Raw genomic sequence first — 16,071 nt, 5'->3', positions numbered from 1 at the left:
TGATGGGGTTCACAGACACAGGTGTTATTGGGCAGCACACATCTAGTTGTTACAAGTAATGGGTGACCAACCATCTCCCTTGATGAAATAAATCTGCAACTTTATTACATCACCTTGTTCTCTCTCCATCAAAGTTCTTTGTTGAATTACACCAAAAGGCAGTGGCATACAGAGATTGGCACAAGAGCTGACACTCTCTCTCCCACAGGATTGTCACTCTGCCGTTAGATGTTCCACTTCTACACTGTCAGTCTCTGTATGTTGTCCCCTGCTCTCACACAGCATTGGGTTCTACAATGTGTTAGTTGACACACTCAGGGGCCCAAATAGCAGAATCACTTCTCATGCCCCTTCCAGCAGTCTTCTGAAATGACTTCCTAGCACTGTTCGTTTGATCCCACATAAAGCTCCCATGCACTCAGGATCTCTACCTTTCCAACGAAGCGACTACTACTCTGGCCCCTAGCAAACAAAGTGACACAGGTCTGGCCACCACAGTGCGGTTGCCTCTTAAAGCAAAAAATAGCTGCAGAAGGGGGAGGGAAAAAAGCTGGGCCGACGGGCCCCTCAGTGCCCCTCGAGCCTAGGTTGCCTATTGGAGTAGGTGATCCAGCTCTGTTTAGTGTTGACTGTAAGCTGACTTAGCATCTCATATATTAGATGTTTTTCTAAATCTAAACTTACTAGTTTGTGCTTATTTTATATTTACATGTTTATTATTCATAATTTATCATTCCAAAGCAATATGGTTTATTTAATACTGCATTTAGGTGCAAAATTTGCACTAAGCCATAGCAACCAATCAGACACTTGCTTTTATTGTTTAACTAACAGATGAAAGCTGATTGGTTGCTGTGATTTATAATAATAATAGGCTCTACTATTATTACATTTTTTTAAAGTGGACATTGAATAGAGATATTTGAAGCAAAACAGTAATTGTGATGAAAACCCAGAACAGACTAAAACAGTTTGCTCATATTTGGCATTAAAGCCTTTCTTATAAATAAGATTGTTTCATCTTCTATCGGAGGAACTAGTCTGATGAACTCAATGCTACTTGTGTTTCTAGCAGCACGGCCGTTCAAAGCTCAAATTATCAATGGGTTTATATTTCCTGGTGTGAGTGTCATGTTTGATAGCATTTCTCTGTTACAAGATGGGTTTGATCTTCAGAGTACAGACTCTGTGGCTCCTTCTCATTCGCCGATAGCAAAATAATCTGATAGGGACGGTAAGGACTGAAGCTGGAGTAACAATCGTTGCTTTCACACCTTGGCTTTCACCATTAGAATATATTATATAAAGCTTCTAATCATATTTATCCTTAAATAGATCTAGTATCGTGTGTGTATATATATATATATATATATATATATATATATATATATATATATATATATATATATTATATATATATATATATATATATATATATATATATATATATATATATATATTATATATATATATTCCTTATAACAATAATGGTATCTAAAGGAGCATCATAGCAGTCATTTTGGAATCTTTAGCTATAATTCCAAGTTGTAGGAAAAAGATGGTGAAAGATGGCATATTAAATATCTATTTGAATATAAACCAGGTTTGAGCCTATAGTGTTTCCCAAAGACTTTTTCCAAGAGGAAAAAGAGATAATCTCTTTCTTTTCTGGATTTTAATAAATACAGGTCTATTTATTAAAGTCCCCCAATTTTGGTGTTAGCTAATATTTGATATTGATGCTTATATCACATTGATTAAAAAATATAATTTCCTCACTAATTATTAATCTCACCAGCACAATGTCAGAGAAAATTGACTAAGCGACACATGTATGTATCATCAGAGATACTTTGCAGTGAAAGTGTTCTCTTTCCAGTCTTTGGAGTTCTGAAAGTCTTTCAGCACCTTGGACAGTGGGGGTGACTGAGAAGTCTGTAAGCCAGGCTGTAAGTGAAAGTAAGTAGAAAATTCGTTTTGTCACGTTCTCCAGACCGGGCTCCGATCCACACTTGTAACTTCTCATTGGGCTCCTTGAGTAAATAGGGTCTTGAATCTCTGAACTGTGGCAAAACTAATGGACACAGCACTGCAATACGTTTGCACATCTTTCTCTTGATTTGTATACTAGTAGTGATTGCTACAAGATGTACAAATAGGACTAGGATAAGTGACTATAGATTGTGCCTTACAAAACACCAGGAAAGGTTTTTGTAACTATAGTAGAGATACTGGTTTGTATAACATGTTATCAACATAGATACACTGGATTTGTCTTTAAATTGTTTTCTTATAGGCATTGTAAAAGTCCAGTAAACCATTTCACTGCTATTGGCCTCATCTTGGGAAGTTTAGATGTAAAGGAGCTGAGTTCAAAAGTTTGATAAAGCTGCTTAGAAATACTGAACATCAATGCAAATATCCTGACAAGATGCTTTCACCTGACACCCTATGGCTTATCCCTGTTTTGCCTGCACATTGAATCAGTGATAACAGCCACTAGACTGTGAGCTAGAAAGCGCACATTAGACTGCCTAGAATCCTGCATTTCTCCACAGCATCCCCATCCATCTCACCTGCAGGGAGTGTGTCTCCCCACCAGGATGACAGTATGGATGGTCACTCCTCACTGTCATTTGTATTTGGCTCCTGCAGCTGCTCATTTTTCATTTGTATAAAACAAACCTAACCTTGTCAGCAGTTCCCCTTAGTGCTGCTTGTTTGTGACTTGTTATGGCTGTTGTGTGGAGAAGTGCCTTGTCTACCCCAGGAGACGGTGTCTGTACCCTGATCTCGTGACAATATGTATTATTTTACTAAGAAAATAAGCGGACATTGGGGCAGGATTTAGTTTTGTAATTTGGACATTGGTTTACATATGCATGTTTTATATTATTTGTCTTGATGGAACAAAGAAAGTAGTTAAATTTAGAGGTGGATAATGCCACCAAAAATTTGTCTTTTTGTACAAAATTGAAAACCCTTTATTTCGGGGCTGAACTATACCCGTCTCTTGGGAAGAGAGGAGACCGGCAATGACAGTTCATCCACTACACCGGATCCGGCTCTTCTCTCCAGTACAGTTTCAAAAGCTCCTCCCTTTCGTTCCCCATATATACAGCTATATTTCCTCAGTTTATTTTTACTAAGAATGCCCTTAGGATAGGAATAAATAGCCAAACAAACAACCACAACACTCAATATTAACTGACAACAAAAAGGGTTGAATGTTAGTGTGCCCCAGATGGATTCAGAGGGATGGATTTTACGGTTAGTGCAAAAATCCCCTTTTCTCATTCATCACCTTTGGGGGACACTGCTCAACCAGGGGGATGTTCCAAAGACGCTCATAGGGAAAGGTACGCTCAGACACAGCTTTGAGCAAAATATTTGTCCCAAGCAGGCATCCTTGGACCCAAGGACACTGAACCTTTTGAAACTGGTAAATTATAGATGGAGAAACAGGTTGCAGTTCAACACAACTGGTTAACCAAAACTCCATCCTCTGCTAGCCAGGAGAAGCTCACCCTTCTGGTCCAGTGGGCTGTGTTGTAATTTGGAACCAAAGTTCTCTCTGAGACATAAGCCTGTCAGATATAGCTTTCAGCCATCTCGTCACTGCTTGTTTCATTGCTGGCCATCCTCTGTTGTGCGCCTGGCACGGGCAATGAGGCGATCTATTCTGCATAAGACAATTAGTCTACCTGGATTCTCAATCTCCCAGTTGGGAATTGATCAATTCTGAATGCTAGGTATTACACTGATTTTTTATTTCTTGCCTGCAATCAGATTATATTTATACAGAATCTGTACAGTATTACACTATTGACAATTTTCCTTTTTTCATGTGAATATGATCTCACGAAATGGCTCTTCTATGGGAGATACACTGACGGCAGATACATAAGAAAAATCATCAAGCTGAAATAGAAGTATTCCCTTTTTATATCTAAAAGAGATATTAATCGCACTTAAAAGGGGTTTCAGATTTATTCTTGAATTTTATGTATATTAGTAAACTGGTGTATGTTTATTCCTGAAACCTATTAGGCAGCGTTTAAAGTGGACCACTGAGAAAGTATAGTTATTTTATAGTCTTACAGTAGTATTTAACCATGAAAAAATATCCATAGGTTCATGATAGTATAACGTGTGAAACAAATATATGTGTCTCTTGAAAGCCACAAACAAGATTTAAAAAAATAACTACCTGAAGATTGTAGACAAATGATGATTGTCTACCAGGGTTTTATATTTTTTTATGGGGGGAAGAAAAGGTGATAAGGAAAAAGGTAGCAGTAGTGAATAGGGAGAAGATCAGGAACGAGGGAGAAGTTAAAACCCAGGGGGAGAATTACTATGGGTGGGGAAATGTTTTAAAAATAAAATATTCAAAAAAGGAAGGACATGAAAGCTAGTTGGAGATTGGGAACCCTGTGACAGCCAGCGTTCCCAGTTTTTTGTAAAAGATTTTTGCCAAATTGTTGATAACAGCTATCATGGCAGCAAAAGAGGGGGTAACTTGTGATTTCCAGTCTACTGCAAGCTGGCAGCCAAAATAAAATGATGCATAAGCTTAATTTGTTATTTTGTAGCATCAGGGGGTGCTAAAGAGAGTAGATAGAATTTAAGGGATAATGGGAGGTCAAAGTGTAGGACTGAACTGATTAGGTCTCTCACAGCATTCCAGTAGCTGAATCATTTTCAAGACCACAAAATATGTAGAAATGTACCAGGGGCTGCACACCCTCTCCAGGAGGCCCATTTTCTGGCTCTAAGAATTCTAGTCTCATCCACCCAGCTTTCAACTAGCTGAGCTAAGTGTTTGTGGAAAAACAAAAAATGTTTGGTCAATCTGGTGCTACCAGAAGGTAATGGGAACACCCTCTCTCCAGGTCTTCTTTAAGCACCAGAGAAAAACGTTTTGGATGAAAAACTCCAGAAGGAGGAACCACACCCAATTGTCAACCGTTTGGACAATAATGCTGATTGCTGGGCGCTGTCTCCTCCATCTCCAAAGGATCTTGGTCCCACTTAGATGGTCCACACATGCCACAGCCATGGCGCTGCTTTGTCAAAGAGGGCTGATCCTTGAAACCCCAACTAGAAAATCACTCTGAAAGTCCAAGAGCAGAAACAAACAACTTTGCTATGAAGCAAGACACCTTTCTACCAAATAGGAACCTTTATGGAGGATAGGGACCATCTAAGAGATAACAGAGCTCTTACCTGTTGCTGAACCTGTCTGAATCTACTCCTCCTGTAATAGGAACTCTTCGACAACTGGTAAAGAAAAGGAGACCCTAGACAGAAATACATAATATACATACACATATACATGTACACACACATACATGCTGGGCTGGGAAGAGACTAGACCGGCCATGTGACTCCAGCGTTACCTTTGACATTGCAGTGGTTTAGTAGCAGGGAGCAGAGCTCGTCTTATACAAAAGAAGGACAGACCGGTATGGGATAACCATAATCCTTATCTGCCCTGAATAAGTTTCATAACTTTGTAAATATCCTTGGTGCTGAAATTAGACCAAGTTTTATCATTCTGAATCTGGAATGGGAAAAAGAGACTGCATCTGACCGAATGATCACGAGAAAAGCCCCCGTTAGATTCAGGGATTGGAGGAACTCCAAGATGGCTACCCAGTAAGGATAGGAATGCTCAAGCAATCAATGACTTTAAAACAAATAATATTTCCCCAGACTTCTCACAAGGTATTTTATGGGAAGCACATAATGCTACTCTCCAGGGAGATATTATTAGTCTAGCTCTACGTGGTTCCCAAATCTCTCAGACACGCTATTAGAGGAAAAATAGAAGGATGATTTATTCTGCAGAACAGGATTAAATACAGCACGGCCCCCTTAACGATAGCAGGTCCACAGGTCCAACAAGTGATCTAACCAGTTCAAATAAATCCATTGAAATATGTACAGCACGGCCCCCTTAACAATAGAAGGTCCAACAAGTGAGGAAATCAGTTCAAATAAATCCAGTGAGATATGTTCCACAGCACATCTCTGGCAGAGCATCACCTCTTGGCCAAAGTCAGTCACACACGTGTTCAGCCACCAGGGTAGCCTCTTTTATCACCTCATAATCCCACCTTGGGAACTGCCTGCCCAGGGGAGTTGCAACAGGTCACGATTGGCTGGGCTTCTCACACTAACCAGCCCCCTCCGCTACCTCCCCAGGTGTCCTCCCTCAGGTGACCCCTGCTGGGTCTGACTCCTGACTGTCTGTTGTCTGTAGAGCTCACTAGTGGACAATAGGGAGCAAACAGAAATAACAATGGTAGCTTAATTCACTCCACTCCTGAGTGTTCCCTGTGGAGGTGGAATTTAACCCCTGAAGTACTTTTCCAAGGAGATGTTACAGTTCCATCATTGATACTTCCTGATAGCAACATGTCTAAAAAGTGCAGTCCGGGTATGGATTAGAATAAGGGGTTGTAACACTGGTTCCATACACCATGCCCGTTTCTTTACATAACTGTTGCTCAAAAATGGGCTGAAAGAGAGCGCATTAGGTGACTTCGAAAATAAAATTTTAACCCTCACTGTTTAGCACCAGAGGTTTACAAAAAATCCTCATCTATATTAAAATTCTGGCTCACAAGGGCCAACTAAATTAAATACTCCCCAAAAAAGTAGATAAATCTCTGTTATGTATCCAACAATAATATTATAAGAACTGTAATAGAGCTGACTCCCTCCTTGCATAAAAGTTAAATGCTCAACGTACACGTTACAGAATAAGCGCTCTTAAATCTGGTTTGAGCATCCTGGCTGTTACCTAGGCAACTGGGACATGCTCTGTTCACTGCCGCTGCGGATGGCGAGCTGTTGAACAGCTGGATGCTCACAGTTTCTATTGATTAAACATCCTGCATTGGGCAACATCTCTAATTAAGGCAGGGAGGGCTTAGCCCCCCTGTCGGTTATAGCACTCACTACCTGTGTTTTGGTGACCTGCTATTTGTCTTCTGAACTTTGATTGATCTCCTGTTTTGACCCTTGCCTGAACCTTGAACCTTGCCTGATTGCCTTTCACCCGGCCTCTGCCTGAATACAGGATTTCACTTCATTGCTTGTGGCCCTGATCTTTGCCTGTAAAATCTGGACTTTGCTACTTTGCCTGTGACCCTGACTTTTGCCTGACTACTGGACCTCACCTGTCTGCCAGCTGCCTCAGACCTTGGCCTGTACCTTAGCCTGTGCTATTTCAGGTTGGTCCTGTCTCCTGGATGCTCCTCCTACCTCTCTCGCTACATTCTCCAAACATAAGCTCCTACTACTTATAATTAAGACCTAGGGGGCTTCTGAGTACCTGTAAGCAATGTGCGCTCTACGGGAAAGGTGGCTGCTATAGGTGAAGACCTCTACTGCCTGTTCTAGGAGTTAATGTTTGAGATGATAGCCCTGACAGTAGGTTAATTGGTGAATTTAGACTGTAAACTCCAATGGGGGAGGGACTGATGGGAGTGAGTTCTCTGTACAGTGGAGACACATGGGAGACTTTAGTGAGAACCTTGGGATTCTGCCGATTCAAGTCCCAGATGGGCTGTTATTGTCGCTCCCCCTGATCCCACCTCCACTTCCTAGAAGAGAAGAATTGTGAAGGGCACAGAGAAGTCAGAGGAGACATTGCCAAACCTCAACCTTGGAGAACACAGCTGCCACTTAAAGACAATTCATATAACCTTCTTCTAGGTTTATAGGGCACCCCCTCTGACTTGTAGGAACTCTGCCAATTTTCAATTCCTGAATATGTTATTGCACATATGGACATGTTTCTTGTTAGCCTCATGATCGCTGGAAGTTATGTAAGCTATATATTTGCCACATTACTTAAGCTAAATTCATATTTTCTCATATGGTTGCCTCTATCACTTTTCTGAGGCACATTGGTAGCATAAATGCCTTTTATAATTATACATCTTGTATCCAGTGCCAGGTACTCAAGGTTTTTGAGCTATACATTAGTATCTGATTGTTCCTTTCTGGTGTGAGCTTTTATCCCTAAAACTAGGCTGCTCTTTAGAGAAACAAAACACGTTGAGGCTGTAAGTTTGGATCTGTATGTAGTGCTGAGTCGTGGATTGAGTCTTCTCTGGAATTCCCCTATTGCACTTTTTGTGTGAAAGTCGGTTCGAGAATACTTTTGTTACATCTGAGAAGGACTACTAAGGACAGGATACCAATCATATATGGACTACAGATAAGCTATACACATATCTTTAGAATGTGAGCACATTATTTATGTTTTTGTAAAATATTTTTTTTTTATGTGAATATACTACACTATATAGCAATTCTTCATCTTCTTTATCATTGCATGGAGTGGTATAACTACAATAACAGCGGAATTATTGAGATGCTCAAGAAGCTGCATACACAGCTGATGTCTGAGGACCGCCAAGCACATTTGTAGACCTCGTTGGACGCTTCATATGACCGGCTTCCATAGATAAGCAGTTAATTTTCTCATATACTCGGTGCGCTTACACACATACAAGGTGGAGGTGGTGTTCTCTCTCTTTTTCTTATTCCATAAGATAACACAGTATCTCTGATTCACTTGGATAATATATGGGTTCCTACAATATAGATGGCTATTAGCTGGGAACTATAATTTATTGTTTCAATAATTTGTTGTACTTAATTTACTACACCAGAAAGCGCTGTATTCTTTCCCTATTTTTCGTCAGACTGTCATTCGGATTAACCACCCGGCCTTCGAAAGTTTAACTGCCACCTGTACTTGTGGAGGTGTTTTTGAAATTTATATTTCACTGGACTGTTCTACACCAAATATCGAGTTAAGCACCATATAGATATCTTGTAATTGTATGAATCTTAAATGTATATATCTACCACCATACTTGATGCTCTGCTAAGCAGGGATCAGCTATAGATCCAACTCCTCCGATTATACTGGCACAACCATATCATGGCCTTTTGCTATCACTCCAAACCATTATGTATAAATCTGCTGGTTGTTATTGTTCATGGGAGATAACCTTACACCCATTGTGTTAATTATGGTTAAGAAATAAAACTGCATTCACCAAATAAGTTGATTTATAATGTTATTATTGTTTTGTTTGCTGTTTCTTCTTTTCTACATTTATCTCTTTCTGCCACCTGCTCCCAAACCATCTGTCCCCCCTCTTCATCTTACCCTGGCTTGGGTATTCTGTGTTGTGCTATAGAAGACCGCTTGGCTGAATGAAACTTCTCAATGTGTTACAGGAACGGATGTTCACTCCTTGATTCCTTATGAATGGATAAGTTACACATTATATCAACTATCACTAGGGTTTTGAATGTACCAGAAAAGTTTTAAATTTTATTGCACTACATGTAGAGAAGTTACATGTTGCATTCTTTCAAGAAAGACAATTTAATATAAATGCTGCTACCATTTTTCCTTTAGCCACTCTTAACAATACTGAAGGGATGTCCAAGGGGGTGGAGATATTGTTTTCAAAATGGGTACAGTTGAAGGAGACCACTGTCATCCCCCTAGGTGAAGGCAGAGGCCTTTTGGTAAAAGGTAAAGTCTTCAATCAAACCTTCCCTTTTGGGAACCTTTATGCTCCAAACCAGGGTCTATAGGAATTTCTGTCACGGATTTTGCAACAGATAGATGATAATAAAGAGGGAGTTCTGGTGGTTGCTGGTGACCTTAATTGGGCCTTAGACTCCCAAATTGACACCTCTACTGAGACGAACAGACTTCCCCCAGGAAGTGTTTCGGTTCCTCCATGACTATCAGTTGGATGATATCTACTACACCCTAGAGAGAAGGATTCCACCTCCTATTCCCTTCCACACTCTAGATATCCCAGTATTGACTACTTTCTTGTTGGTCGCAGGCACCTTGATCCACTTATTGACTCACAAATAGACAAATAACAGGTTCAGACCATCCACCAATATATTTCATGCTAGCTTTGGATGTTGCTCCTTTCCCCCTTGCCCAGGCCCTGGACCCAGAAACTGAATGAACAATTACTACAAGATGTAAATGTAGATCCAATGTAAACTGAATTTAATAGTGTGAAGATACTGGGTTTTCTGGCCCAATTCTACCCACTTCATGCTGCTGGCCACCCACGGGTGCCTTACTATGCCAGGAAACTCTAGCCAGTACCTTCTAGGGTTCTCAGTCACTTAGGCAAATCCAGTTAGAAAGTAAAACAATACATTTATTGTAACAGAAACAGTTCCCATAGCATCACACCATAATATTTTAATAAACGTCATATATATAACCAAATAAAGACACAGACACCGATTTAAAGTTGGAATGAATAATTTGAACTTTATTAACAGGAACTTATAAAACTTGCCCTAAAACGACTGTATGATGGACAAGAACAGGGCAGTCAGTAACGCAAAACCAATAAAGGTGGAAAGGTCAGACCACAGTACCACCAACCCAGGATCATGCCTTATTTATTGGCCGGTGGTAAAAATCTGTCCAACGGCAAGACTACACCCCCATATAAACCTGCCCATATTAACCTGTAAATACTGGCCACTGGTCCTTCTCACAGGCAGACCAACCATCAGATGACACCAACCAAAAAAGGGGGGGTAGTGATCTATGACAAGATGTACCCAGCACCATATGCACACCTACCGACTGCACTGCTCTCCTAACACCCCTAACCACACCTGCCTACTAACCAGCCTGACCAACGACTTGCCCATTGCCGGGTGGGAGGGATTAATCCGGAAACACGAACAATCTAATGCTGCCTGAGCAGCCGTATATATAAACCCATATGCCCCTCCTCCTAACTTTATTGGCTGACATGCCTTCAAATCAAAATTAGACTGGTGAGTACTCCTGTCACTCACCCGTATGATTTTAACTACGTTTAGTCTAAATGCCACACTTCACTTGTATGTTCATCATTGTTAAAATCGGGATGGCGGTTTTTAAAGTGGAGGTTTTGAAAAATGTCATTTCTGACTGTTTTAACGGCGGTTTGGGCTTTAGTAAATCCGGCGTTTCAAAACAGACGGAAAAATAGCCAAAAAGCGGCGGTTTGAGCAAACCACCCTTTAGTATATCTAGGCCTTTGTGTTTCCTATACGACTGTTTCATTTAATATTAGTTACTAATATTGTGTCATCTTGTCTACAGGTCATTGATTAAATCTGGATAAGATTTACAGTCATGAGGGAAACAAAAGCTGTGTGTGAGCTAGAAGACCTGAGAAACAGGATTGAGAAGGAAGAAATGTGTTCGGAATGCCTCAGGAATGTGTTGCCATTCAGAGCCTTCAGATCGAATGGGGTGGTACCACACCAGACTAGGATCTCCACCTGTATGCCAAGCGCACACCCAGGCACATGGGAGATAGCAAAAGTCATGGTCACGGGGGGAGCTGGATATTTGGGACACAACCTTGGATGTACTTTGATAAAGTTGGGGTACTCTGTTATTTTATTTGATATACACAAACCGAACTGGGAATTGCCAAATCGTGCAACATTCATACAGGTAAACCCCACCACACTGTTTGCAAACTAGAAAATGTTTTTGTACTTAAAATATCAAATCAATAACCTTCGTTGAGAAGAGTTCTTTCTCTCCATAGCCAAAACTTTTTGTTTTTATTTCAGGGTGACATACGGGATTATGATTCACTGTACAAAGCTTGTGAAGGAGTTGACTGTGTGTTTCACGTTGCATCCTTTGGAATGTCGGGATACCAGCAAGTGAGTTACAGTGTCCAATCTCTCTTGGAATATCTAGAAATTTATTTAGCACCTAAGTACTAACTGGTACTATAATAATAGGTTAAATTGGATGTGGTTACATTCACAGATATGAAAATATCCACATAATTCTCTTTAATTAAAATATATAATGAAAGTAACAATAGTTAAGATGAAATCACATCAGAGCGGCGCAATGAGGAATTATGCAGCATCTATGCGGGTTTTAGGATTTTGTGCATTAAATGCATAAGAAAATAGAGGAATACCTGATTAATATATTGGTGAACTTTTTACGTGGCACTAGAGGTATCAGCCGGCCCTTGATGCCAGTGCATGGTGGCGCTTGTCGGTTATGATAGCATGGGCAGCCAATGATATGCCAGCATACACAAACCATTTATAGCTGTCAGGGTTTGCTGGGACCGGTTGTGCCACATACAAAAACAGTTGATTTCTATCTTGTAACACTTTATTACTCCAACACCCACCGCGGGTTGGGAAGAGCGCCAGTGCTTTCTGTATAGGGCTGCATTTTTTTTCTGGGAGCACAATTCCCTTCGGGAATTCAGTCCTGTGCTGAACAAGCTGAGTCTGTGTCACATTATGACGGGGGACTCTGCACAGCAGGTTTCACTGTTGCCGTGTTATAGTGTGTCCAGACTAGTGTTACGTCTCGCGGAAGACGTCTATTAGTCAGTGCTGGCACAGGCCTTCCCAGGGTGCGGAGTCTAGATGGCGGGATGGGTTTCGCTGCCGGAAGCCCGCAGGTTGTGAACCGTAAGTTCAGGGCCATCTTTTCCATTGGGCACGATGGGCAGCTGCCCGGGGGCCCCACGGGCAAGGGGGCCCCATAGGCACGGCTCTTAATGAGAATAAATAATCCTGCAAAAGAAAAAAACCTGCAAAATAAACAAGCATCTATCTATCTCTATATATCTATATCTGTATCTGTATATATCTATATCTAGGGGCCCCGGTGCACTGCTTTGCCCGGGGGCCCATAATGTTGTTAAGATGGCCCTGCCTAGGTTAGCCCCCTGACGTAATAGATGAGAAACCAGTAGATGGGAGATCCAGTGGACAGACTCTGTGGTGGTAAAGCTGGGCAGGATAATTATCTGAGAGTAACAGCACAGAATGAAGAGTCCTGACGCATCTTAGTGAGGTTCGGATACACTGAAGCTAACCACAGATAGGAGAGTCGCAGGGTTGGATACCCAGGAGCACAGCCGGGTTAGATACACGGGAACATGGGTAGCTGAGAAGAGTATAGGAATAGCCGGGTCGGATACACAGTAATTCAGCCGGGTCAGATACACCAGGGAGCGGGCAGCAGTATGGTCAAAAGATAGCCGGGTCGGATACACAAATGTCAGCCAGATCGGATACGCAGTGGACACATGCAGCAGAATGGTCAAATAAGCAGAGGTCAGACGCAGGGAAATCAGAAGAATCAGCACAGGTACACAAAGGGGAGCCAGACGTCAAGTAGTAACTCGTTGCTCTGACACAGGCAGTGTATCATAGAGCGCCAGAAATAGGAGAGGAGATTTCAAATTCCTCGCCTCTCGAGTCACATGACCGCAGCCGTGCACCGGAAGCACGAGGCATCAGCTGCGATTGCGAGCAGGAATGAGGAGAGGTAAGATCCTAACACCTAGACTGTCGGAACCTGCCGCTTGCTGCAACCTTTGCAGGTGGACCCCATGTAGTTCATCCCCCGCAATTGTCACAACCAGCACATACTGGTGCCTGGATCACTTTTGGGGTGTTGGCCATGCATTTTTAATTTGTTTATTTAAACCTTTTTTTTTTTCAGTAAAACACCATTAATCATTATCATCAATTGATAATGAATGGTGTCTGTAGTCTACGCTGCATCATGATACACTTAAAGCGTAAACGTATCTTCATGCGGACGCAATTACATGTATATTGTTACATTGCAGGTATTCTAAGATATGTGTAGCTCAAAAGAAATATGGAAATATGCAAATGAGCCTCTATACATGATATTTTATAAGGTGGTAAAGTCTGTTGTAGTCCATTGTAGGTGTGAATTATTCATTCTACCAGTACAGATAATCTAATGATTTTAGGAAAGTTGAAGTTTTAAGACTTTAACTCATTATTTTATATTTTATTTCCATGCACAGAAACCTGCTTTACGTGTGAACTCGTTATTTTGTTCCTTCTATTTCCCTGCAGGGAAATAATTCTTATTATTTAGATTCTACCTTCAATTTTGTGATGATGCAAATTAGTTAAATACGTTTTTTATACTCAATTGATTTGAACTATTCAACTTATTTGCTTGTATATGCTCCTCCTGCAATTTTTAATAAATAGCTTGTTTTTTTTCTAACTTCATTATGTATTCCTAAGCCATATATTTATTTATATTAATGGAAAAACAAATTAACAAGCTGTACAGATAAAGCAATGTATTTCCCAGAGTCCGAAATTTGAAGGGGAACATCCCCTCTCATTTTAACTTTCATTTACACTAATTAATATTAATTTAATTAATTAATTTACACTAATTAATAAATGTGACGTAATCACTTTCAACATTTTATCTTACAAACAATTTCTCTGATAGATCTCTAAGCTTTAGTTTTTCATGTATGCCCACTAAAATAATCATATAACATACCAATGTTACCATGCATTCTTCTAAGGATGGAGAAATGTCCTTTGATGACAAAGAGACTGGAACTGGATTCAAATATAGGTTTATTTACCAATTGTCAGAATTACACTTCCAACATGGGATTACTACTTGGTCTTAAAGTGTGTTTGCTCCCTTTTAGTTAGAAGTACAAAACCTCTTAAAAATATAGTACTTATATCTTAAAATATTTGTTCATAAAAAAATTATATATAAGAAATAAGATCTAAAAAAAAAATCATATATCACAAACTGCCCATTTACTGGTATACTGTATATAAACAGTCAAACATAATTACAGCCATAATCCAAGAATTAATTCATATGCGATTAATTAAATTATGGCTCTTATAGGGAGCAAATATTGTGCATAATATAAGTATAGTCTTATAGGAGAATCAATCCACTGTGTACCTTTGGCATTCAAACTAATATATGTTGGTTCTAAACAGTCTGCATGAAATATAACTGCTCACATATGGATATTGTGCTTCGAAAAAGTGTACTTCGACGAAACACACATTGGCTTTAAGCTGATTGCACATAGTTCAACAAATTTATTGAATCACTGCAGGTTTGAAAAGTGGAGATGTTGCCCATAGCAACCAATCAGATTCTAGCTGTCATTTTGTAGAATGTACTAAATAAATGATAACTAGAATCTGATTGGTTGCTATAGGCAACATCTCCACTTTTTCAAACCCGCAGTTTAGTAAATATACCCCTTGGATAGAGAAGAGAGCTACAATAAAGATTTGGTCACAAAACTCATTTCTTAAAAAAGGAAAAGGCTATAAAGTATTTTGTTGTACCACAAGTATTTATTCAATGTAAAGAACTGAAAACTGGGTTACAAGAGGGGTGTGAGTGTGACCACATTGTTGTATAAATAAAAATAAATGTTGGATCCTCTGCACCCCTTCCCCCCCCCCCCCCCCCAGGCATTATTAATAAAATTCTAGCTGCTCCAAGCTGTACTCTGTATTGCAACCAGGGAATGTTATTCCCACACATTGCAATCATCTCCAGAAATATATGTTGTGGGTAAATATGTAAATATATGCGCTGATGTTGATAACAGTTGTTTTTAATTTTTAATAGCAAGTGGAAGTCAATTGAGCACTAGAATATACTGTATATACATACATATATATATATATATATATATATATATATATATATATACATATCAGTGGCACACGCAGAATTTTTAATCTCCCCCCCCCACCCAAAAACCACCACTTAAAAAAACGAGAGAGCTGCTGCACATGCGCCCACGCATGCGCAGCAGCTCCATTTCGGCAGCAGTGTACTATACAGCAGCCACGGCGCTCTCAAAGAAGCGTCCGCGGCGGTGCTGTATACAATACAGCACCGATGAGGACGCTTGTTTGACAGCACCGTGGCTGCTATATAGTACAGTGCCGCTATGTAGGGGCACTTCTTTAGCGGAGGGGAGGGGTTTCTGGAGACCCAGAAACCCCCCCTGCATGCGCCCATGTGTATATATATATATATATATATATATATATATATATATATATATATGTAAATATTCATATTTATCCTGTGCACCTCTCCTACCAAAAGCAAGAAAAAATGAAAATGTTCTGGAAAAACTATTGTTGCAGTGTCATGGAGAT

The 16,071-nt window shown here is 40.2% G+C and overlaps 1 protein-coding gene across 1 annotated transcript in view; it reads left to right on the top strand.

Moving 5' to 3' along the window:
• The window catches only part of SDR42E2 (short chain dehydrogenase/reductase family 42E, member 2), a 74,415-nt gene that overhangs the window by 37,537 nt on the left and 20,807 nt on the right, over positions 1-16,071 (top strand). The window contains exons 3-4 of the mRNA XM_075179704.1: positions 11,177-11,536; positions 11,659-11,754. Coding sequence (XP_075035805.1) covers positions 11,210-11,536; positions 11,659-11,754 — 423 coding nt within the window. The 5' untranslated portion in view covers positions 11,177-11,209. The remainder of the gene's footprint in view (positions 1-11,176; positions 11,537-11,658; positions 11,755-16,071) is intronic.

Source organism: Mixophyes fleayi, chromosome 7, assembly GCF_038048845.1.
Source record: "Mixophyes fleayi isolate aMixFle1 chromosome 7, aMixFle1.hap1, whole genome shotgun sequence".
NCBI classification, from domain to species: Eukaryota; Metazoa; Chordata; class Amphibia; order Anura; family Limnodynastidae; genus Mixophyes; species Mixophyes fleayi.
Note: the sequence above shows the minus strand (reverse complement) of the source record. Positions and strands in the feature narration are given on the sequence as shown.